The following is a 25,626-nucleotide window of genomic DNA, read 5'->3' as shown; positions in this document are numbered from 1 at the left end:
AACCATATAGTTATAAATTAAGTTTAGATCAAGCTATTAAGTGCACTCATAAAAGTAAACTAATAACAACTTTACTTATGAATACCAATAAATCCACAATCGAATAATCTAGTGAATTGTGAATAAATGTTTCTCTTGCGATATTCTTCTTATATAGTAGTTCTGACCCGCCTTACACGAAATTCTATTAGAAATTATTTAATGTGGTTGATTATGATTGATATGATCTCTTGATGTTAATTGAGAATCAGATTTGATTGTTCCAAATCCTGGATCCCAATATCTATTAGTAATAAATATCTTCTCAATCATATCTTGATCAGATATTGACTTGTGCTAAACTTGGGCTGGTATAACTGGTCTGGTCCATTATATGTTTCAACCCAACCACATTCTTTGGGATAAATTCTTTAAACAAGGCTAGCTCTATTAGATCGGGGTTAACTCCGAACCATCCTAGAACCCGAACTAAGATATCAAACATGTACATAACCTTTCAAGCACGAGTCATGTAAGGGCGAAGTACTTTCCTAAAGCCCTCTAAAAAATAGGTATGTACATATCCCCTAAAGCATAATCCATGTAAGGGATAAGTGCTTTTCTTAAGCCTTCTCAAAAAACAGACGTGTACACATCGCCTCAAGAATGAGTCATGTAAGGGGGCAGTGCTTTTTTGAATCCCTCTAAAAAAATAGACATGTACACATCTCATCAAGAATGAGTCGTGTAAGGATGAAGGGTTTTTTTGAAGCTCTCTTGGAAAATGGACAAGTACACAATCCCTCAAGCATGAGCCATGTAAAACAAATTTTTTCCTAGGACTGGTAGACCATTAACTAATGTGTCTCGTTGGAATTTATTTTTCGAGCACTTTACTCATATTTCTCCAAATGTGGTGACCTTGGATTGTGGCCAACCATTATCCGTTTGTTGTTTGAATATTTCACTTCCCCTAATTATGATGATTTTCAAACCTCTTAGAAATATGAGCCATTCATGACCTACCCATATTTCTTGCAACCCTAATTAGATAGCCTAAAATGAAGTCATTAGTTTGTCTGTCACTCACAACCTATAAAAAGGTTCCAATGTCTTTCATTTCTCTCATCTTTTGTCTTCACCCCACAGACTCTCAACAAGCTTGCATGTGCCATTCTCTTCTCCCCAGTTTCAAATCTTCTACAATATTCTCATCTTTTGAATTTTTTTTTTAAGTTTAGATGATCTGATGAGAATTTGATAAGGTTGGTGCTACTACTTGTTTCAATAGCTTTGGTAACCATGAATATTTGAGTTATAGGAAAATGCATATGGTGTGTATGGATTAGGTGATACAAGTGGTATGGATGTGACAATGAGATGATAAGATTGAGTGAAGGTGAAGTAAAATTGAGAAACATAGATAAGATTTGTCATGAGAGAAATTGAAGTTAAAAAATGAGAGTACCAAATATTAGAAAGTTGAATTGCTAAACTATTAATAATTGTAAAATTCTACAATAGAGAAAAACATAAAACTAGGAAATAAAATAAAGGATTAATACCTATTTCCCCCTGCCATATAGGCCTCTTTTGAAAAAATCCCCTGCAAAAAAAAATTGCATGGATTACCTTAACTTTTGAAAAATATTTGCTTTTAACCCTTGGTCAAGCCATATCACTTAAAATGATGGTGTGACTGCATTTTTTATTATTTTTAATTCATAATTTATGCCACATGTATTCCGGGCAGACATCATGTCCAAACTCGCGAGCACAGAGAAGAAAGGCGGAAACAAATTCGTCATCCAAGAAATCCTTCCCCGACCAAGCATAGAGTAGCCCACCACGGCCCCCGACGTTAACGTCATCGAGGATAACAACTGTTGGATGAACTTGGTCTATAACTTTCTCGCGAAGGATGAACTACCGTCTGACACAAAAGAGGCCAACATAGTTAGGCGCAACGCCTGCTCATATGTCCTGGTTGAAGATTAGCTTTACAGACGGGGATTCTCCATTCATCTCCTCAATTATGTTGAGGAATAAAAAATCCCTCATATCCCGCGCGAGATCCCTGGCTCGAAAAGCCTTGTGAGCTGGATATTACTGGTTGACCATCTAGCTCGACGCAAAAGAGAACGCAAAGAAATGCGATAAATGCCAACGCCACGGGGACATCCACCTGGCACCGCCCAACGAGCTCAAAACTTTGTCATTCGCATGGCCATTCGCGTGGTGGGAATTAGATATCCTCAGACCTTTTGTGGTAGGATCCAACCAAAACAAATACCTCATAGTAGGGGTAGACTATTTCACAAAATGGATAGAAGCTGAGGCCATAGACAAAATCACCTCTCAAACATCCTTCAATTTTACAAGCAAAACATTCTCGCCCGCTTCGGCATCCCCCAGGCGATCGTTACCAAAAACGGGACACAATTCACAGACAAAAATCTCCAATAATTCATGTTCAAACTCGGCACCATACAACATTTCGCATTTGTTGAGCACCCCCAGACAAATGAGCAGTCTGAGGCAGCGAATATAGTTATCCTACGTGGCCTCAAACAAAGGCTTGACGAGATTAAGAAGAGGTGGGTCGAGGAGCTCCATAGTGTGCTCTGGGCCTACCGCACGACACCCCACTCGACAACCGGGGAAACCTCATTCTGATTAACCTATAAAATCGAAGCAGTAATCCTGATCGAGATACATGTACCCTCCAGGCGGACAGAAGCTCCCATGGACGTGGAAGAAAATAATGAGGTTCTAAGAGAGGAGCTCGACCTGGTCGAAAAAGTCTGGTCGGGGTATCCGTCCGAGAAGCCTCACTTAAACAAAAAATAGCTATAAGGCACGACACTAAAGTCATGTGAAGAAATTTTGAGGTCTGTAGCCTTGTCATGAAAGGGAACCACAAAGACTCTCGCGAAGGAAAATTCGCAGCGAACTGGGAAGGCCCATACCGAGTCCGTGCAAAAATTGAAAATAGGGCCTACTACTTTGAACGACTAGACGGGGAAGAACTTGCTCGACCATGGCACACCGAAAAGCTGAAACAATATTACATCTAAGGCCACGAACTGTAGATATGCTTGGTGGAACAATCATCCAAGCATGTCCGACCACATATTCACGCCTAGGTACAAGCGCAACATCCAACTTGAAACAAAAGGCAAGATCTCGCTCACATCACGAGAAGATCCTCTGCTTGACAAGGGACACACAACTGACTCCCGTCGTCTTTGTACCATAATGGCAAAACACCTATGTTACGAGGGACCGTTCACGCCGAGAGACTCAGGTCACAAACGTGTCATGAGCTCCTCCCCTTGCCAAGAAAACAAGCCTGATCATTCGACCGCTTTCCCATGCTGTCAAACTCTGTTACTATCGAGTAAACCCCAAATACTTTACAAAATACAATTAATAATGGACCTGAAACGACAGGCTTATCCACCGAGCAACGCTAAAACACTTAGTGAAATATAACAATTAAACATCCTCGACGGACAGGCATACAAACATGCAATTAAAACACACAAAAATATGTATAAACAACATATAAAAAGTACTCGACCACCAAGGTCGGATTAATAAAAATAAAAAGCGGCCACAAGGACCGTGATTGTGAAGGATACATAAAACAGGGCCAAGCCCTACCAAAACGAAAATAAGTGGCCATAATGACCACAACTGTTCAAATATTACACTAATTGGGCCACACCCTAAACACAACAAATTTTAACATGGCACGCAGGCCAAACAGAAAACAACATAACTAATCAAGTAGACAGCTGCTGCTCTTCTGAAATGGGTTGGGCATCATTGACAGGCTGCTCCTTGGGAGCGAACTTCTCATGGGGAGATTCCTCGAGGTTAGGCTCGTCTGGGACGATCTCCAGCATCTCCTCCGTTAGATCATCCTCCTTAAGGAAATTGGGGACCATGATCTGTCCGTCAACCACCTAATAGACAAAGCTGCTCTTCGCATTACAGAGCTCGACACTAGGATTCATAACCTTGATTTGAGCCACAATATTATCAAAACTCTCCTAGGCGTTGACCAGACCGTCATCTACAACTATTTCATCCTGAGCCATCAGCCCCTTGGTCTCCTCAAACTCATCTTCAGCAAGGGCAGCGGAAGCCTTTAAGGCTGCGATCATATCCGCGAGTGACTTCTTCTCTGTGGCACGGGTCCCTAGTTCCTCGGTCTCTTTGGCTAGATCATCCTTCATCTTCTGTAGCTCCTTAAGGTCACTATTCGCATTGGTTAAATTTTCCTCAGTTTCTGCAAGAGTAGCCCGAACCTTCCTCAGCTCAATCTCTTGAGTGATCCCGTCATTGGCATATACCACCACCATCTCGAGGACCCTCATCAGGGCATTAACGTTTTGGTCCAGCAACAACCTCTTGCTCGGACAATCCATATCCTCCAACATCAGGGACTCTGCTCGAGTAACCTGCAGTGTAGAACCCTCGAAGAAAGACCAATCATGAAAGACGGGGGCAACTAAAACTTATCTTTTCCCCACTCCCTAGTCAGATTGACTGTCTCTTCAGGGCGAGTAGGGATGGCAACGGGTTGGGTGCGGGTTTTACACTACCCAAACCCGCACCCGAAATCAGCCCCGAACCCGAACCCAAATCCAAATGATGTTCGGATGGCAAAATAACACCCACGCCCACACCCGTTGGGTTCGGGTTTTTTCACCCAAACCCGAACTCGCTTAAAAATACATTTTTCCTACAATTTTCCATAATATTATATATATATATATTTATAAATATATATATATATATATATATATATATATAAGCGGGTGTGATTTCGGCTTTCGGGTGCGGGTTTCACACTACCCAAACCCGCACCCGAACCCGAACTCAAACCCACTCAACTCGGGTTTTCACCCGTTGACTCGGGTTTGTGTCTGATTTCCATCCATAAGGGCGAGGGCTCATGAACTTAGAAGATACCACCGCCCGAGGAGAATGGTTCCCGACAAGAAAAGCTAAGGAAGAGCCCCCTGAACCAGTATGAGGAGTGGGTCCTCTCTCTCCCCTGGTCGGCCCCTGGCTCCCTTATGCCCTTTCTTAGTATTGGCAGCAAGAGACTTCACCATACGCTCCTGAGGGGTTGACATCTTGCTTGTAACAAAAACGAGTAGAAATTAACAAACGAGGATAAAATTTAAATATCTATAAAACGGTTAAAACAAAACAACTACCCAAATATTCTTTAGCTTCCTCGATCATCCCGCACTCCAGTTGCTCCTTAACATTAATGAGAATGGGATCATATACAGGCTCTCCGTCTAGGCCACCGACATGCACCCCACCCTTAGCCACACATTGGATGGAACCTAGCCCTCGATGTAGGCCATAAGCTTGTCATAGCTGGTCGAATCCTCTGTATTCAACATACCTGCCTTCACTATGTAAGCATTTGTATCCTGCCCGAAATGCCTCTTACTCCATTGAAAATTGAACCTCTCGATCAACTGCCTCCTTAATTTGCCCCTCCTAGTCGTCAAGGGCTTCCCGTTCGACCCATACAGAGATAATTTAGAGCGAACACAGAAATGAGGGCCTTCTCCGGCTCCGAGTGGACTAAGAAAAACATGTCCTTAAAACCCCGGACCAACTCCGAAAAGGTCTTGAAGAGCTTTCCAGGATGCTTTAGCGAGACCCATCCATGTTGTCCACCGGAGACACCTCACTGAATGTGAAAAAAATTGAAGAATAAGGACAGCATGGCCCCAATCTGGAGATAATCGCAAACCACCTTGAACACCCGGAGGAAGGCTATCGAGTTCGGATGAATTTGGGAAGGGGCGAGGTGCAAGTGGTCAAGCACAACCACCTGAAGGTCAGTAAAGGGCAGCCGAAGTCCCAACTCCCAAAAGTAGGTCTCGTACATGGGAAATTGATTGGTCGGGTACACCAAACAAATCCAGTCGTCCTCCTTAGGGAAAGAAACCCTTCACTCTTCCTCGATGCTAGGCGGATCCGTCTCCGCCCCCATAATCGTAAAGGCATCCTCAAGGGTTGTAGAGAATGTAGAGGGAGTTTCCCAATGACCGACGGCTATCCATTCATCCTCGGAAGTACCAAGGTCCACCTCCTGGCCATACATATCCCGAGAAAAGGATACTTGTTCAGAAGTATTCGGGTCTGTCGAACTCCTAGTCTCTGAGCTACTACTGGACTCACTAATAGTCTCATCCTCGACGTTACTAGCCATTTATACCTGAAATGCAATGGAAAAAGTGAATTTGACTTCAAAATCAAATCCACTCTTCCACTACTAATCAAGTGAAAGGGCGTGCTCAAAGGCAACGAGGGAAACGTCCCCGGCCAAAGCCCTTAGCTTAAACATCCGAAGATAGCGCAAGGAGCTCTATCAGAACTTCCTTGGAAGACTAAACCCTAGTTCTTCCCGAGGAAGTGTCTCCCCGATTCCTGGGGTTTAAGCCTCACATGAAGTTCACCGCAAAATCCATGCGATCCGCCGCTCAAACCCAGACTCCGACCAATATCCGTCGAAAAACTCATACTTTCCGTTCTATCACCGCGACTACAACACCTACCCAGCCGGGAAACAACAATTTCCTTAAGGTTCCTGGCCCGTTCCCAGCGGCATCGACGTCCAAAAGTGGCATGGCCACCATCAAATACCAACATCCACCGGAGAAACTCCTAAAATTTATTCTCTCCCTATCATGACAACATGAATTCCAAGCAAAAATCAATACTAGAACTAACAAAAGTAAGAGGAATAAAAGAACTTACATGGTCGGAGGTCCTACATGGCGGAAGACGGTATAAAATACGTTCAAGCAAACTACGAGCAGAAGGTGCGAAGAAGAAAGAGAAATGAAAGTAGAAATGGAATCAATTCCCTCTTATTTATAGAGGACGAATCCAGCGCGTGTCCGAACACGCGCTTAGCCTAGCCATCATTACGCATTTCTAGACTACAAATTCAATATAAAATAGAGTTTTATCTAAGATTTTAATATTGATATTTATGAATGTATTCGATCAACTGACTGCTACAGGAATACCATTTAGTTGACCCGTGCCTGGTTCAACCGCTTTTATCTTATCGTCTCAATTACATTATGGATTAAATATAATTTGAAATCCAATTACATTATTGAGAGTAAAGGAATACCATTATGACTTATCCGCCTTTATCTTATCGTCTCAGTTTTCTTATAATTAAATGTGGAATGTTTTTCATCCACGAAATAATGAAGAACAAATATTCTTGGAGATGTTGAAAAATAAAAAAGGAAATATTGAAATTCTTTATACTTATTTTACGTTTTAAGGCTCTGTTTGGTAAGACATAGTTTTGAGTTTATGTTTTATAGCTTATATCTTATAAACTCATATGCCAATTTAGACCTGTTTGGTAACTGTCTTTCCATCACTAGCTTATAGCTTATTTTATTAGCTTATAGCTTATTTTTCAGACGCTATTTTAAATAGCGTTTTAGCTTATAGCTTATCATTTTTCTTCCTTTTTTATTCTTATTATTTTATCATAAACTCATTTTTATCCTTTATAATTTATTTTAATTTCAAATAAAATAAGTATGTATTAAATATCTTTTATGTCATTTTACATTTATAAGTTACTTGAACAGCTAATTTTACCAAACACTTCAATTAACTTATCCGTTATCAATCTCAACCATCAGCCATAAGTTATAAGCTATAAGCTATCAATCATCAACCATCAATTATAAGCTATAAGCTAGTTTATCAATCAACCAATATTTTTACCGAATAGACCCTAAGATTAAATTGTGATGTCTTATTTGTATATAATTCAAATATATTTCTTTTCACTTAAATTTTTACTCTCTTTTTATCACCTTTATCTTATCGTCTCAATTATAATTATTTCATAATAAGCAATAAAATCTATATTTTATAATACTACTTAAAAATTCATCTTAGTCTCGCGCATCGTGCGGGCCTCTATCTAGTAATTTATTAAAACTTAGGCTATTTTTTTTTAGAACTCATTCTCTTGTCATATCACTAAAAATCTGATGGGGCACTCTTCACAACACAACATGCCAAAAACTTTTAGTATTTATTTAACAAAAATATGTATCGTTTCATTTATAAATTTCTTTTAATTTATTAGAGTTTGACCTAACTCATCCTTACAAAACCGGTTGGTAAGGTGAGGAGTGTTCCTCTATATATATTCTTTCAATGCTCTATCTCCAACCAATGTGGGACTTTAGGATCTTCCTAATACACCTCTCACGCCCAACACTCTTTTTGGGCTTGGTGCGTGGATATTAATGATGGACGGCCCATGGTCCGATCGATAGACTCTGATACCATATTAGAGTTTGACCTAACTCATCCTTACAAAACCGGTTTTGTAAAGATGAGTTAGGTCAAACTCTAATATAATTAAAGCATTTCTATTTTTATATTTCATGACTTGTTCCCTTCTATTCCTTTAACTAAAAAATCATGTATATTCATTTATTTATTTACGTTGCTTCTTCATTCCGTATGTATTTCATGACTTATTCCCTTCTATTCCTCTGACTAAACATCATTCCATATATATTCCATGACTTATCTTCTTCTATTCCTCTAACTAAAAATCATGTACTTTGATTTTTTGTGTGTTGCTTCTTCATTCTATATATATTCCATGACTTATCCCTTATATATATATATATATATATATATATATATATATATATATATATATATATATATATATATATATATATATATATATATATATATATATATATATATATATATATATATATATATATCATGTCTTATTCGCTTATATTTCTCTAACTAAAAATCATTCCATATATATTCCATCACTTATCCTTCTATTCTTCTAACTAAAAGTAATTCATACTCATTGATTTATTTCTTTTTCTTCTTCATTCTATATATATTCCATGACTTATCCCCTTATGTTCTTCTAACTAAAAATCATTCAATGTATATTTCATGACTTATCTCATTCTATTTCTCTAACTAAAAATTATTTATACTCATTAATTTATTTGTGCTGCTGCTTCATTACATATATATTTTATGACTTACCTCCTTCTATTCCTCTAACTAAAAATCATTGCATATATTTCATGGCTTATCCCCTTCTATTCCTCTAACTAAAACTCACATACACTTATTTATTTTGATTTCTTCTTCATCCTCTATATATGTTATATACTTATTCAAATCGTACAACCACAATACATCGAAACACATGTTATTATAAGTTACATACATATACAAATCATAAATCCATCATACATTAAAAATCAAATTATTAAACTTTCATTCTTTTTTTATTGCGTATACTAGTTTTTTATAAAAAATAAATAAATAAATTAGTTTTCAAATAATTCGATTCAAAACTATGAGAGTTGATTCAATTTTTATAAGAATCAAATTAATACATTTTCTAATAATTCAAATAAAAAAATAATGAGAACTAATATAATTCCTATTAAAATGGAAAAAAAAATTGTTTCTCTTAAAAAAAATATAACATTGATACTCTTAAATCACTCACAAAAAATAGACAATCGATTTCGTAACAATAATTATAAACATAAAATTTATTTTATTTTTCATATTACTAATCATTATTTTATTTTTTTTAATATCTATCTTTTTGGTCTCGATCAATAAAAATAATATACAATATATAATTTTTTACTATACTAAACGCACTTATATGTTATAAAATTTCATTAAAATGTTAAAAAAAAAATTATCAAACAATTCTTTCAAATTTAACTTAGAATTTTTAAATAGACAAACAAATAATCAAATTATTTCTAATATATTATTTTGCTTTTTAATTGCAAGATATTCTACATATTACTCCTTCAGTCCCAAAATAAATGTCACATTTAAAAAAATTGTTCCAAAATACCCTTTATATTTAATCTTCCAATTGTACCTTTAATAAATACTCTTAATTAATACTGTTAATTTATTATTTTCTCACATAATATTAATATTATTTCAAATAGTGTGAAGTGGATCATTGCGAAAAATAATTTGGTATAATATTAATATTATTTCAAATAATAGTTAATCTGTGTGAAGTGGATCATTGCAAAAAATAATTTGGGACGGAAGGAGTATTTTCAAAGAATTTTTAGTTTAAACAAGATTTTTGAAATTTTGAATATTCTACTTACTGTTTTATAAGATGGTTATATTGTTATCAAAATCAAAATTAATTACTGGGAAACAGAGATTAAGTTCCAAATCTAATTCTCGTGCAGTTCTTTAAAAAAATCCAAATCTAATTCAAGTGCAGTTCTTTAAAAAAAATCCAATATTCCAATTTGAGATTAAGTTCCAAATCTAATTCAAGTGCAGTTCCAAATCTAATTCAAGTGCAGTTCCAATTTTAGTTTCAGTTTGAAATTTAGTTCGATTTGAATATTAACATCTATCTAAAAACATATTAAATTTGTTTTCTAAGGATCATGGTCATAAGGAGCGGCAGTGGCTAATAATAATGGAAGAATCAATATAGATTTTCCATTATAGACAAATTCAGCGAGTAGAGAAGCATGCTCTGGCTTGTAGTCCCATCTATGTCCGGTCAAGTCCAAATGTTGAACCTTACCTGAAGCATGACAACATTCACTATTATATTGAAATCACTATTATATTGAAAGCGGTAAAAGATTTGAAACATAAATTATCGAAACTTCAAAATATATTTTATCAAACTTGCTTACTGGTCTGACCATAATATGTTACTGTTAAATCCCATTAAAAACAGTATATTTGGAATCGTAGATGAATAATAGCTACATTTAAATGGTTCCTTAAAGGTCGATAATTACTTAATGGTGTGGAGTAACGATAATTATTTAATGGTGTGGAGTAAAAGACGGATGGTGTGGAGTATAAGAGATATTAGATGGGAGTTTAGCTACATTTTTTTAAATGGTTCCTGTGGAGTATAAGATATATTAGATGGGAGTTTAGCTACATTTTTTTAAATGGTTCCTTAAAGGTCGATAATTACTCAAAGTCGGATGGTGTGGAGTAAAAGAGATCTCAAATGAGAGTTTAGCGGACATGTTTTAGCAACAAATCAGTTTAATAACCAATTTAGCGGGCATGTGCCAGCATAAAGATCATAAAGATCACTAACATGAGAGACAGAATGGAAAACCATAAATATCTTTCACTAACATGAGAGACAAAATGGAAAACCATAAATACCTTTTGCAAGTTTTAATGCAGAAGAGATGATGGGCAGTGATTCAATAGGCATAGAATTATTTGATGCATTTACATCAACTAGTTCTGGAGTCTGTAACAAGAGTTTTGACAAAAAATGAGCAGTTTCAATCCCACCACGGTTTTTGCTGTCAACAAAAAAAAATATGTCATTTTATTGTACAACATTAAATAAGCAATGGCAGAGTATTAAGTATTAATCCTGACCTTATATTAATTTTCACCAACTTAAGCTTCTCCGTTGTTATCAGTGTACTTTGAAGCTCTTGAAAACCAGTGGGATGCAAATCAATGCCTGCAGCATCTAGTACTTCAATCGACGTGCTAAAAAATCTTCCCAAAGCTCCTGCTACCTTGCTGCATATGCATATGAAAAACCAATCAAAATTGAGGTGGAGAGATGAACTCGGAGATGAATACTGCCTATCCACAAACCTTCCAAGGTAATTTTCAGCAATGCAAAGAGACTTCAATGGTGAATTGAGGGGAGAAAAGGAATCAAGAAAACGATTAACTCCATCGTGGGACAAGTCACAAGCCTCTAGTTTCAAAGAAGTCACACGGCAGCATGTTCCAGCAAAATATGGGATTAAATGCCTATGTGATGGTAGACAATCAGAAACTCAACTCTGATTTTGATTTTATATTATTGAAATGTAACTATTGAAATGTAACTACAAAATGGGAATAAAATTTACCTGATTCCTTCATCTTCAATTGGATTGTCACTTATATCTAGGTCCTCCAAGTTAGACATGTATGCAAGAGCATATCTAAGACTTTCTGCATCCTCTTTCCGTAAATTGTTCCCCCTATGTAATTAAAACTAGATTAAAAAATAATACTGTGAAATGAAAAAACATATCAAAACTGTCTTACAGTAGCTCATACTAAATCTTATTCTTAAAAAGTTGAGAATAGAGATTAGGGTGATTCACGTCCTAACGGATCCAAACAACAACTGCAAACCTATTCAAAAGTTTGGATGGGATCCGATTTCATATTTTTTTTAAAAACCAAACTCAACTGTATGTATAAATTTTAATTACTATTTTATTAATAGTATGAGATGATGTATTAATTTTTATTTTATTTATACAATACTAATTAGTTTACTAAACAAACTGATCAAATCCAAACCAAACTTAAATTGAATTGGAACATATTAGATTCTTTTCAAGAAACAATCTAAACCAAACTGTACAGTACTTTAATCTTTGGATTATACGACTTTTTACCTCAAAGCCAATCCAAATTGAACGGTGAACGCCGTACTAATCATGACAGTATGCACCAACATGTGCCAAAAGCAAGACGTGATACAATTATAGAGAAACTTTCTCATATTTTATGTACATGGTTAAATTGTCCATCACAGCCGACTAAAGTCGATCATCAAAGATTTCTCCTATCACACAAGAAAACAACTATTTAGTAGAGTGTTACCTCAGGTTGAGTACGCGCAATAGTTGTAAAGACTTTCCAATTCCAACAGCCAAATGAGAGCCAATTGATAGTCTCCTGTTAAGGTAAGAAAAGCATCCTGCTATCTTGAATAGTATGTATGAAATTTGTGTTAGCTTACAATAATAAGACAGAATACAAAAAGAAGATTATGTAGATGATAAGCTTACATCATTCTCAGAAAGGTCAAGGACAGATATGCTAGAGGAAACATTGAGAAGAGTCATGAAAAGAGCTTTTGCAAAATTCCGTCCAAGGTGACTGTCAAATAGTTTTAATGAGCACAGGGACCTAGCAGACGCATCAGCGTGAGAAAAGGTAAATACTTGAGACAGAAAAACTATAATCTAGTCATAATTCCAAGTGAAACAAAAAAATGCATAAGAAATTAAGCAAATAATTGAAAATGGATGATAAAACTATCGTCAGTTGAGGAACAGAGTAGAAGATTAACTTGAGTACTAGATCTAATACATTGCATAAGATGAATGCTTCTCATGTTAGTCAATTTCTTCAATATTTGAAATTGATGTCAATGTATCATCATTCATCATTATACTATTACATTTAAATAGAAGTTATGTATATAAACATAATCACCCTACTCAACCACCCATAGCTAGCCAAATAAAACAAAAAAACTGGAGAAACAACTGTACACTGGATTCCCTGAGAAATAGAAAAGCAACAGCCATTGTTCAGTTATATTAACATCATCATACTATCTCTTCAAGCAGTTATCACTCAGAGAACATATCAAACTTAGATAAAATAACACACGTATGAGTAGTTCTTTAAAAAAAAAAACAATAGCGAATAAGTTAGCTAATAAATATAAAAAATAAAAATAAAGACAATTGACACTCGAGTACCTTGCTGAAGACACAAATGATTCAAGCCCACTGGGTAAAGAAAAAGTGCCTTGTCCAAAACTCGAGGAGACGATTGAGAGGTGTTTGATCCCATGTTTTTCTACACCCTTTGAGACAACAGAATCAAGTATTGCATTAATAAAATCTATGTAGACTGTGCAGTGAATAAACTCCAGCGACGTTAATGTTCTGCTATTTTGAGAGATAAGTTTGCATAATCCAACAACCTGTGAAACAGTGAATATGAAACCATCAAGGTCATAGAGAGGTAGTTTACTACACTTGGAAAAAAATATTGATATAGTAAAATCATATTTGAAAAGTAAAACGATCTATACACCAATCCAGAAGGTAAGCTTCGTGAGGGTGTGAAATCACTAACTTAATTCTTTATGTCAAAAGGAAGGTATAATTCATGAGTTCTCATGAGCATGATTTGGAACATAAACAAATATTATGGTAGGTTTAGACTTCAAGCAAAGCCAAAGGAGGCCGTACTCAATTTATCAAATACTGAGAGAACAGGAGTAAAAATGTTACTCGTGTATGAGGACGATATAATAGTGACATGTGATGATGAGGAGCAAAGCAACATTTAGGCAAAAACATAGTTAAGGAATTTGACACTAAAACCATAGAAAAATTGAAGTATTTTTTGAGAATTGAAGTAGCCTGCTTTAGAAATCTTCAAATCTCAACAGAAATGTACTACCGATCTTTCACAATAGATTTGGCAAGACAATATGCAAACCTCCAAGTACACCAATTGATCCATGTGTAAAATTAAAGAAACGGAATAAGATATTAGGGTTGATAAGGAAATGTATCAAAAAGGTTAGTCGAAAAACTTCTATATCTATAACATACTAGACATGATGTTGCTTTTGTTGCAAGTTTAACCAGGCAATTCATGCACAAAACGATTCATTTACAAGTTGCACTCTGAATTGTGCAATATTTGAAAGGAAATTCAAGTACAGGAATTTTGAAATGGAATGAAAGGGTGGGTCTAGAAGCACATACTAATGCTGACTATGTTGGATCATTCGGGGATATGAGATCAACTATGGGATATTGCACTATCCTGAGTGAGAATATTGACTCGGATGAATAAAAAACAAAGTGCGGTATCCACATTTAGTGCCGAAGCGATGTTCATGGAAATTACACAAGAGACATGCGAGCTATTATGAACAACAATAACTTTGAAAAGGTTGTTTTCAAACTAAGATAGATATTCATTCAACAATTGGAAGAAGAGTGTTGTAAATAATGTATTTTTACTATTATTAATAGTAATTTGTACTTAGCCTATTAGTCCATTAATTAGGAAAATTAAATTAGAATATAAACAGATTAGTGTCTGTATATTATTCATACTAAAAATATAATATTCAGTTTTGACAAAATTAATATTATCCAATCTTATGTTGAGGGAATGTAATTTTAGGCCTCATGTTGCAAAAACACACAGTTGGCAAATTTTAATTTATTATTATGCACAGCTTGTTTTAGTTCAATTCACTAATTCAGCACAATTATTGGACGGGCAAAACTTGCAATTGCAACCAAATTAAAGGATTGGAACAAATACATTAGACACAGACAAAACTACAAATATATTAATACTCCTACAGTTCCTTTTTATACTCACTCATTGCATATTTTCCTTATATTAAGACAAGTAGATAGTGTAAATTGTGTGTATAATAATCGCTAAATCGTGTGCATATTTTCCTAATTGCATATTTATTAATTCATTTGACTTTTTTCTCTCTTGTAATAAATGATTAAGAGTAATTTTGACAAAAGTGCAATTAATACTACTTTGAACTTTGAATATGACAATAAATAATTAAGAGTAATTTTGACAAAAGTGCAATTAATACTACTTTGAACTTTGAATATGACAGTTAAAAAGGAAGGGAAAAAAAATTAAAAAAAAGACTTAAAAAGGATAGAAGGGAGTATAATTTAGGACCGAGGGATTATAGATTATACACATCTACATGAAAAAAGGAAGCTCACTTGTTCCTTAGATCGGATACATCTTAGCACAAGACTCTCCAGCTTGCATTCCCTCAACAAGCGCTGCAAGCCAGAATCAGAATCAGGGTTACATGATAACATACATGTTACATGGTTTTAAAGCACTAAAAAGTTAAAGTTTATGAAAACATCATATAATATCTTGAAACGTACTATAAATATAATAACTTGAGGAAATTGCAGATAGATTCAAGGGAAAATTCCCCTCTTCCATTTTATTGACATTTCAAATGCATTACGCATGAACCTATCTTAAAATACTTTTCAGATATAGGATGTGGCCACAGTAAATATCCATGTCATAAAAAGGTCTAATAAACTCGGCCAAGTCATGAATGAATATACCACATCAGCTAAATTGATTCCAAAATGGAATGGGGGTGGAAAATAAATAAAAAATGAAACAGAAGGAACAGAAAAATGGTTTTTAAAATGGAGGAACCAAAAGTGTATTTAAGCAAAAAAAATATTAGTTAAACTATCATAATAAATTACTTCTAGAGTAAAGTGTCCATATTGTAACAGTTAGATCAGAAGCACTAACTAATTGTAGGACAAGATTCAATTAAATAGGGATATTATTGGAAAAAATTGACACTTACTAGAGTTAACTTGCTCAGCAAGATTCTATTACAACAGTAGCTTGTAGAGCAAGCTTCCAAACACTAAACTAACTCAACTAAAGCTAACACTAATAACACTTCCTTGATATTCTAAAGGACAGATAATTTGGGGTAATCAAGATATAGTAAAGTCTCTTGGCAGTAAGAAACAGTTCAGTGGGTGGTATTCTTTAGTTGTCTGCATCACAATTTGGAGGTGTAGCATAGTGGCTTCAATTGCTGCCAGAAATCGTGAGCAGTAGCAGTGTTACATAGCATTATCGGGGGAGGGACCCAAAAACACCTTTAAAATAGACATTGTCGAGGGGGCGGGGATCTTTAGGGGAGATTGCACAGCCAGTCGGGGCTTAAGTGACAAAAAACAACTTGACTCTTACTTTCCCCTCACCATCAAAGCCTGGAGCTCTACAATCAGCGACCTAATCTGGCGACCACCTTTTGAACAACCATCGCAGCGTTGCCATCAAGTCTGAGCTGCCACTGGTGCACCTTTTGGAGTTTGTTAGTCACCTCTTCTATCATTTGAGTTTTAATCCTTCATCTACAACGGCTTCCAGGAGAGTGATTTCCCTCTCATTTTCCTATTTCCACTGAGGCTAGGCTTACTTTTACTTTATTTTGGTGTTTTTGTGTTGACATAGTGGGCCTGCAATCCCGCTTATTTTTGTTATTAGCTTTCTTTTGGGTTGTAAGTGCTGGGCTTTTGTTAATAGACTCACACTGAATATGAGAGTTTTCAACTCTTGGGTTTACTTCCTAAAAATGAAAGCTTATAAGTTAGGTTGTGCCACCTCATCACTTTAGTTCTGTTAGATGTGTGTCTGCCCGTCAGCTTTAGGTGTTATAAGACAGTTATAGCTGTCAAACCTGCTGAGCAAGTTAGTTACAGCTGGTGTAGGATTAGTCCCAGTAAGGTGCAGGTTAAACATCTTATAAATACTGTACCTCCCTCTGATCTGAATCATAACAGAATATTTAAAAGGAATATAAAAAAATCAATTCAGTTCTCTCTCTCTTTTCTCAGTTTTGCTTCACTTTAACATGATATCATAGAGCTCTAGGTTTGTCCCTAAATACAAGCTACACCTATGTTGCCCTCACCTATCCATCCACCAAATGCTATGATATCATAGAGCTCTAGTTTTGTTCCTAAAAACAAGCTACACCTATGTTACCCTCACCTATCCATCCACCAAATGCTATGATTACCAACTCATTCCCTCTATCAACACCACTTAGTTCCCTGACTCTGGAGCCTCATTCCATGTCACAAAAAGCTTCCAAAATATCCAACAATGTGCACCAATTGAAAGAATTAATCCGATTTACATTAGAAATGGTCAAAGTTTGCCTATTATCTCACTTGGTTCCTCCAAGTTTCCTTCTCCATCCAATCCTAATGTAACGTTTGTCTAAAATAATGTACTTCATGTCCCTTCCATAACAATCCTAATGTAAATTTGCAAAAGATAACACTATTTTTAAGTGTCATCCTAATCCTTGTTTTGTCAAATAACATGCAACTAATGAAATACTCCCCCAAGGCTCTCTGTAGGCAGACATGGACTGTATGAGTTCCCTATACTTCATCTGCAACTCCTGCTTCCGCTTAAGCCTCCTAGTTACTCGAAATTCTACTACTCTTACCTGTAATAATGCTAGTATTGTCTAAGATAGCTTGTCTCCCAGTGCTTAATTTACTTGGTTCTTAGGATTAAGTCATCATAAGCCCATTTCCAACACTGATAAAAAAACAATTTTTTTAAACACTTGTCTAATCTGAATTGTCTGACACATGTCGTATGAGTGTCATACGGGTGTCGGAGACCGATTCAAAGAGTGTCAAAGCAAAGAAAAATAATATATTTTGGTGGTACTTGTATGAATTTTCCGACACATGTCTTACGTGTCATACAAATGTCAGACAGCGCAACCCGCCTGGTCCTAGAGGTGTCGGTGCTTGATAAGTAATATCCCTTATTCTAATAAAAATGCTTCAATGTTTTCTTCAGCTTTTTGTATGGGAAAATCTAATAACTTTGTATAAATGTGAATTTCATTGATCCAACCGTTAAATTGTAAGTTCTTTAAATAGATCAAATCTTTAAAATTTCATAAATTTTTTAGTTATTTGATGATTTATCAAATCATTTTATTTTGACATATAATATGATACTTAAAATATAAGATAATGCATGCTGCTGATTACATGACTATAAATGAATTAATTATTTTAAAATTTGTATGACTATTAAGGTAATAGACATTGATACAACAACTGGATAGATAAAATTCACATTTTCAGAGGAGTCGTCATGCTATGCTTGGCAACTGATGTCAACAGAAGCAGAACACAAATTTTAAATATATGGAGAATGATGAATATGCATATTGCAATGAATGATTGGAATTAAAGCGAACTCACTAAAAATAGAATGCTGATTGCATAAAAGTGATAACTACACAATAATTGCCATAACTAACTCAGATTAAGTAACCTTCTAACAGAAACAGAAACAGAGCTGCAGTGCATGCACACTGCTTCTGTATACTACTCTATTCGTGCTGATAGTATTCAGTTGTAATTCCATACTGACTATATAATGTGAACTCTCTTTTGTTCTGAATCAATTCAATAAAACTCAGAATTTTCACCCAATACTTTCTCTCTCATTCTTACAAATAAAAATTTCCAAAGTAGCAGTTATCATGGACAGAAAGTTTATATATATAACAACTAACAAGTAGTTGTCGGTGCTTTCCTTGAAGTTATGAAAGCTACTGATGCATTTACAACAACAACCAAGCCTTATCCTACTAAGTGGGATCAGCTACATAGATCAAATTACACCATAATATTCCATCCAAGACCATATTTTTATCCAATTCGTTAATCTCGAGATCTTTCTTTATAGTTTCTCTTTTAGTTTTTCTAGGTCTTCCCTCTAGTTGTGTGACACCTCTCCATATGATCTACTCTCGTTGCAACAAAATCTACAAGTCTTCTATTTATATGACCAAACCACTTAAGCCTATTTTTCACCATCTTTTCTACTATAGGTGCTACCCCAACACTCTCTAATATTGTCATTTCTAATTTTATTGTCTAGTCTTATCACACATCCAACGCAATATCCTCGTCTATACTACACTTAATTAACATATGCATTTAACAAAATGAAAATGATTACAAAAAATAAGTACAAAAGAAAGTGGAGTTAATCAAGGAATTTTCAAATATATTCTAGAAAGCGCAAAACTTACAGTAGTTTCTGTATTGCACATAACATTTTGTAGTATCAGACAACTGCATCAAGACAAAGTGATAAAAGAAATGAAAAACTTGGTCAAGAAATGCAGTGATCATAATTTTATACAATTTGGCAAGTCAATGGTTCCGATTATGTGATGGATTGTAAATGGCCAGGAATCTTAATATACATGCATGAATAGTGTGACTCTGTGCCAATGACAAGAATCAATAAGTCCCAATTGTAAAATGAAAAGGAACTAGAAGAGTGCTATTCTATGATATACGCCCTTTTGCCTCCCGTGTCTAAATGAACACACTCCAATATGTTGTCTACTCTTGTTGCTACGGCATCAGACACCCTTTTTAAAAGAAAAAAAAAATTATGACACGCAATTGATAAGCCATCGACACACTCCCAACTCACTGCCGCTAAGTGGAAGAACATACATAACTACCTCTTCAGCTATTTGGCTCTTACATATTAGACAAGAATGCAATGAAGGGAGTGCTAAGATGTGGAACATTAGAGGAGATGCATAAAAAATAGAAATGATCCATTAATTTTTTTTATAGTTGGATTGAATCCCGCCCATTAACAATTTTATTGTGTAGTGGATGGATTTATAGTTGGATTAATTGGATGATGGATGAATCGACTCAATTGCCACTCTTAGGAGAGTTGGTCAATAATATCTCCTTTCATTTCCTAATATTTGTCATTATGGGTATCCTTGGCCCCTGACTTGCAATTGGTTGGATGTGCATATACATTATGTTTCAGGTCAATTTGAACTACGTTGTCTTAAAAGTATTGTTGTCATGACTTAATTTGAATTAAAATTCAAATCATATTTTTTGCTACAATTTCTCAAATGCTACCAGAATGCCTCACTATCAAAATGATCCAATCTAGTGGGTGGCTGCCACTGCCTACTTTTTGCATAGCAAAAATGCTGAGGGAAAACCAAGCTTACTAATCAGCTCAATTAAAAACTGATGCTCAAGGCAATCGAGCTTTCCCAATAGAAAGAAAATATTTTTCCATGAATACAAAAATGTAATCCATGGTTAACTCCTTTTTTATATTTTTTAATCTTAACCCTCAAATTTCTAGGGGAAAGTTCGACTCGGGTAATCCACAAAGTTCAGTCAAAGGTAAATCAAGACTAACTAAGAATTGTAAGGATTGAACTCAGAGTCACTCCTTTATTTTATAAAGGCAGTCAAAACTGATTGTTTTTATATAAACAATGATAGAAGAAAACAATTTAAAATCTTACCTCACATGGCTGCCAAATTGTAGGCAATGGTAAGAAAGTTTTGAATATTTACGATATGACTGAATTGTAAGTCCCACCAAACCAATATCGTTCAGTGAGCTGTCTGAAAAGAAGAGGAGAAAAATGAAGAAAATTCAGTAAATTATCAATTGACAAAATAAAACGGGGGGAAGTAGGGTGTGTGTGCGCCACAAAGAAAAGATTATTTTTGCACAAAGTGAGGCACCTTAAGTATACATAATGTAAATGTGATGCCAAAGCAAACTCTTTGGAACTAGTCTTTTACTTCTCAAGAGTTTTATACTCACGTGGGAGGTATTAGAGTCACAGAAAATACTTAGAGACTAAACTGCCACTTCAATAATTTTTCCAAAAGGATAACCAATCAACTGAACAAACTTTTAATCATCAATATTGCTTATTCATTATCTGTCATAAGTCAAAGGCTTCGTGGAACGCGTTCAACGCGTCAAAATCTCAAATACTATCTATATCATTAAAAGTGAAAAGCTTAAGCAACATGTTACAATCACATTTCTTCTTTAACAAAAAAAACATGAGCAGCATTTTTGTATAAGGAACAAATTTGACTTAATTCATAGCCATTTTAAAAAGTGAACATACTTTCTAGAGCTAGAAGCTGATACAAAATTAGAACACTGCAGAACCATGAGAATCCGCAAATCTCCCAAATGGTCAAAGGTCCCAAAGGTTTATCAAATCACATCTCATCATCCGTTTAAAAGAAAACATACAACATTTTCTCATGAGCAAAATTGAATTATCTCATAACCATTTTCAAAAGTGAACATACTTTTTTCCTAATCTAGAGCTAGAAGCCTGATATGATAAGAAGGAACTAGTATTTTATTAGAAGAAAATAGGGAAAATCCCCTTGACTGCAAAAGGGTCTGCAAACCTCCTAAATGCCCACAGGCCACAAGCCACTTAAATGGCAAGATTCTCACCTCCTCTCAGCCCTTCTCATGGACCAAATCTCTAACAATTCCTAACTGAGTCAAATTTTCTCAAAGGAAACTGTGTTAAAAATTTCAATACGGAGAAAGTGACATAGCATAGTACCTAAAACCTGTATGTCGCCAATACGTCCTATAAAAGATGAGAGTATTGCTTTCTCTGTTGCGTCATCCAGACACCTGTAATTTCAAGTAGATTATAGAAAAATATAAATTTTGAGTGAAACCAATATCAAGTGACAAATATAATAAGTATAATGCTTTATAGTGTAGATACTTTTGCAGATGGGTCTCCCAGTATACTTTCTGCCAGTCGGTTGGTTGGATCTGATTAATGAGATTAGGCCATCGCAACTCAAACTTCTTCTGCCATGCTGTATTTAGATTCCAATCCCTGAAATAACAAGATTTCATTCACAAATTCATAACCAACAAGGATAACATTTGAATGTATTCGCACAGACTGGATGACTACCTGGAACGTTTTCTCTTTTTATTTGTTGAGTCATCGTGCAAAAAATCTTCCTTAGTCAGATCCTGGAATGGCCTGTTCCAATAATAATTATTGAGGCTGAAATTTTTGATGCACACAGGTGCTTTGGGATGCGCTTACATAGTTGTTCGGTGTGTCTTTTCACTGGGGTTGTTAGGGCTTTAGGCTATATATTCATTGTTACTTAGAACTTAGCAGAACACCGTATTGTTTTATTTTTGAAATTATTGTATCGGTTATCATAAAAACTAAAGTTAGGGCTGAATGGAAATTTTACATTTCTAACTTTCTCTTGTGCCAAAAATAACATGACAGTGGTCCAACCAAAGTAAGACATCAAGAGCATAAAGATAACATCAGCAGCTAACAATGAACTTAATACTACTGAGAAACTCTCCTGGTATCCATACAACACTAAATAATGACTTAAATAGGCAAATTAGTCCTCATAATTGTAAGCATTAATCAAGTTAGTTTCTTATTTTATTTGAATCGGCTAATACATCCCCAAAATTGTAAAATGTCATTCAAAATATTCTCTATGTTAACTTAGAAGCTATGACTTCACACGTTAAGTGGACATGTCACATTGGAAGTTGATCCCAAATAAATGACACTTCACTAGGGATTAACTTGTCTATGAAATGATAAATTTCTTAGTAATTGCAACCGTGCATGCAATGCAAGGACCAAATACTAGCAAATTAGTCTTTAAGGCTATGTTTGGGAGTTTGGAGGGGAAGGGAGGGGAGGGTTTTGAAAAATAGGAGGAATTAGGTGAAAAGGATAAAAAGATTTTGGGTAGGAGGGTTTTGGAGGGTTTGAGTTTATTCATAACACCAAAAACCCCATAAAATGGGGGAACTCAAAAATTGTATTGTAGGAGGGTTTTGGGGGGTTTTGAAGGGTTTACATAAATTTTCCAAATATCTTTTAGGTTGTTATACTATTATAAAAATTAAAAATTTACTAATAATAATAACTCTTTTATCATTCTAAACAAAATCATTTTTTCAAAAAATGTCAAATATTTTCCTACATTTTTTTAAAATTTTGGTTTTGAAAGCCTTCCCCTCCCCTCCCCTCCAAACTCCCAAACATAGCCTAAGAGACCTAAACTTCACACACAAATTAGTATCTATCTAGTATGGTGACATCAGTGTTATCAAATTGCCCCGCCATGGCGGATATACATGGCGGTTTTTGGGCTCGCCGCAATGGTAAATATCAGCCGTTATTGCGGGTTTTTCCGCCATAATCCGCAATAACGGCGCCGCATAGCGGCCGGTATGGCGGGATTTTGGCTTTCCACCATGGGCCGCCATCGGCAACACTGGGTGACATAGATGTGGGTTCAACATGGAGGGACCACATACCCAACTAATGTGTCACACCGTAGTCTCTAGCAATAAGAGATGATATAGTGACTATTTCAAACTACTTTTATAATTTCAATAATGTATTGCCAATTCTCAATAATTAAAGACTATTTTGACCAATGATTACACGTCAATGATCAAATTTGCATAGTCACTCATTTAATAGTACTCCGTCCCTCTGATCCTATTTATAAGAAAAACTTTACTTTTTAATTACATTAAATAACTAATGTATATGATCCTATTTATAAGAAAATAACTGATGTATATGGACAATGTATAGACCAGATACATTGTCTATTCGATGAATCTAAAAAATAAAGTTGAGTATAAAGCAACAAGATAACAGCTAGTACTCAAAACACGCAAAAAAAAAAAAAGTTCACCAATCAACGAGAATCACCAATTTAACCCTAAAATTGTAAAAACCAGACAATTTGGTGCACGAAACTAACAAAATCCGGGAAAGATCCTAAAGTTGAAAATATCATATCATATTAGACCTAGCTGATCAAAGTATGGTTGGTAAATTTTCAATTCTTGTGATAACATTGAAATTGACTAACCTACAATTCATAACTAAACTACTACCGATTCATTATTAAGTCTTAACTTCCACATAATAGTTCATGCATGCAATAGTTAATCAAAGATAAGTTAATTACTTTGAAAAATAGAATGAGAATTGAACTTACAAGTGAAGTTGAAAATTGTACAATCCGATAGGAGGTAAACTCGAGATTAAATCCTCGATTAAATGCGAAGGAAGTTCGTAAATATCAGGAAGAATGGAAACAACAGCATCATCCCCTGAAACAGTTTCAAAACTCTAGGTTAAAATCTCATAAACTTCAGTTAATGAATAATGCAAACAAAAAATTGATAGAGAAAGAAAATATATATATGATTGTACCAAGGACGAGTTTCCGTTTGAGATGATCGATGCAGAGTGCGGTGAGAGACGGAGGCGAAAACCAATGATTCGCCTCCGTCATTGTATCGGAACCGGAGCTGCGGTTATGCGAAAACGAGAAGCACGCGGCAAAATGTAAAGAAAAGAGTCGTGAGCAATGACTTGCAAGAGTATATATATTATTTAGTCTGACTGTGCTTAGTTGCTATCGGTTCCGCAAAGTGCACTACTTTTACTTTGGGACCCAATTTATTTTTCTCTAGATTAAGAGTTATTTTTATTTTATTTAATCTAAGATTTATTTGGATTTTTGTTAAGTATTTTGGATTATTGTTCTTGGGCCTTTCGATGATAAAATGGATTTTTTAGGAGAATTTCTCATCCCACCCGTTATATCTCTCACGCACCATTTATTTGATAAAATTGTTCTTCTGTTTCTGTAGATATATTTCTGGAAGGATCATTTGATGTTATATTCGTCTCAGACTCTTCCTCTCCCCCCTTTTTCACTTTCTCATTCTCCAAAACCCCACTTTCTCTCAAACTCAAAAAACAAACTGCAAGACAAGTTCATTTCTTCCTCTCGAGTTCGGCCGGGAACGTCAAGGTCAACTATCAGTACATTCTAACAAGTTCCAACCTACATTTAATCGGTAAGTTTTTGACGTTTCGAGTTATTTTAGAGTTTTTTAAAAATAAAGATTGAATTCAATTTTAAGGTGTAAGAATGATTGAGTAGTGTTAGAAATAAGGTTTAGGTATAATGTAGGTTTTGTTTAAAGTTTAAAATGGACGATCAATCCATTAAAAAGTGGTTTTGAACCCTCTGCAACAGTGACCAGACGCCATTGTTGCGTTTTGATTGAAGGTTTCAGAACCTTCCGTAGATGCACCTACAAAAGAGTGGAACGTTGGGTCATTTCGTAGATGCACCTACGGAAGAAACCAAATTTTCCAAATGTAAGACACTTCCGTAGATGCATCTACAGAAGGTTCTGTGGTGATTTCTTTTCCTTTCTTTTTCTCGTTATAATTACCTAGTAATTTACTCAATT

At 35.2% G+C, this 25,626-nt stretch overlaps 1 protein-coding gene across 1 annotated transcript; it reads right to left on the bottom strand.

Annotated features, from left to right (window-relative positions):
* Positions 1-10,320: 10,320 nt before the first annotated feature.
* On the bottom strand, positions 10,321-24,726 carry LOC131610054 (uncharacterized). Its single transcript, XM_058881918.1, has 16 exons — positions 24,572-24,726; positions 24,354-24,468; positions 22,262-22,333; positions 22,064-22,180; positions 21,893-21,966; positions 20,810-20,912; positions 19,541-19,583; positions 15,633-15,695; positions 13,605-13,831; positions 12,903-13,023; positions 12,715-12,818; positions 11,967-12,080; positions 11,704-11,865; positions 11,476-11,625; positions 11,251-11,396; positions 10,321-10,642 (listed from the first exon to the last, which is right to left on the bottom strand). The coding sequence occupies exons 1-16, from the start codon at positions 24,651-24,653 to the stop codon at positions 10,491-10,493; spliced, it is 1,845 nt and encodes a 614-aa protein (XP_058737901.1). The 5' UTR covers positions 24,654-24,726; the 3' UTR covers positions 10,321-10,490.
* Positions 24,727-25,626: the final 900 nt, after the last annotated feature.

The sequence above is a fragment of the Vicia villosa genome, linkage group LG6, assembly GCF_029867415.1.
Source record: "Vicia villosa cultivar HV-30 ecotype Madison, WI linkage group LG6, Vvil1.0, whole genome shotgun sequence".
Classification (NCBI taxonomy): Eukaryota; Viridiplantae; Streptophyta; class Magnoliopsida; order Fabales; family Fabaceae; genus Vicia; species Vicia villosa.
Note: the sequence above shows the minus strand (reverse complement) of the source record. Positions and strands in the feature narration are given on the sequence as shown.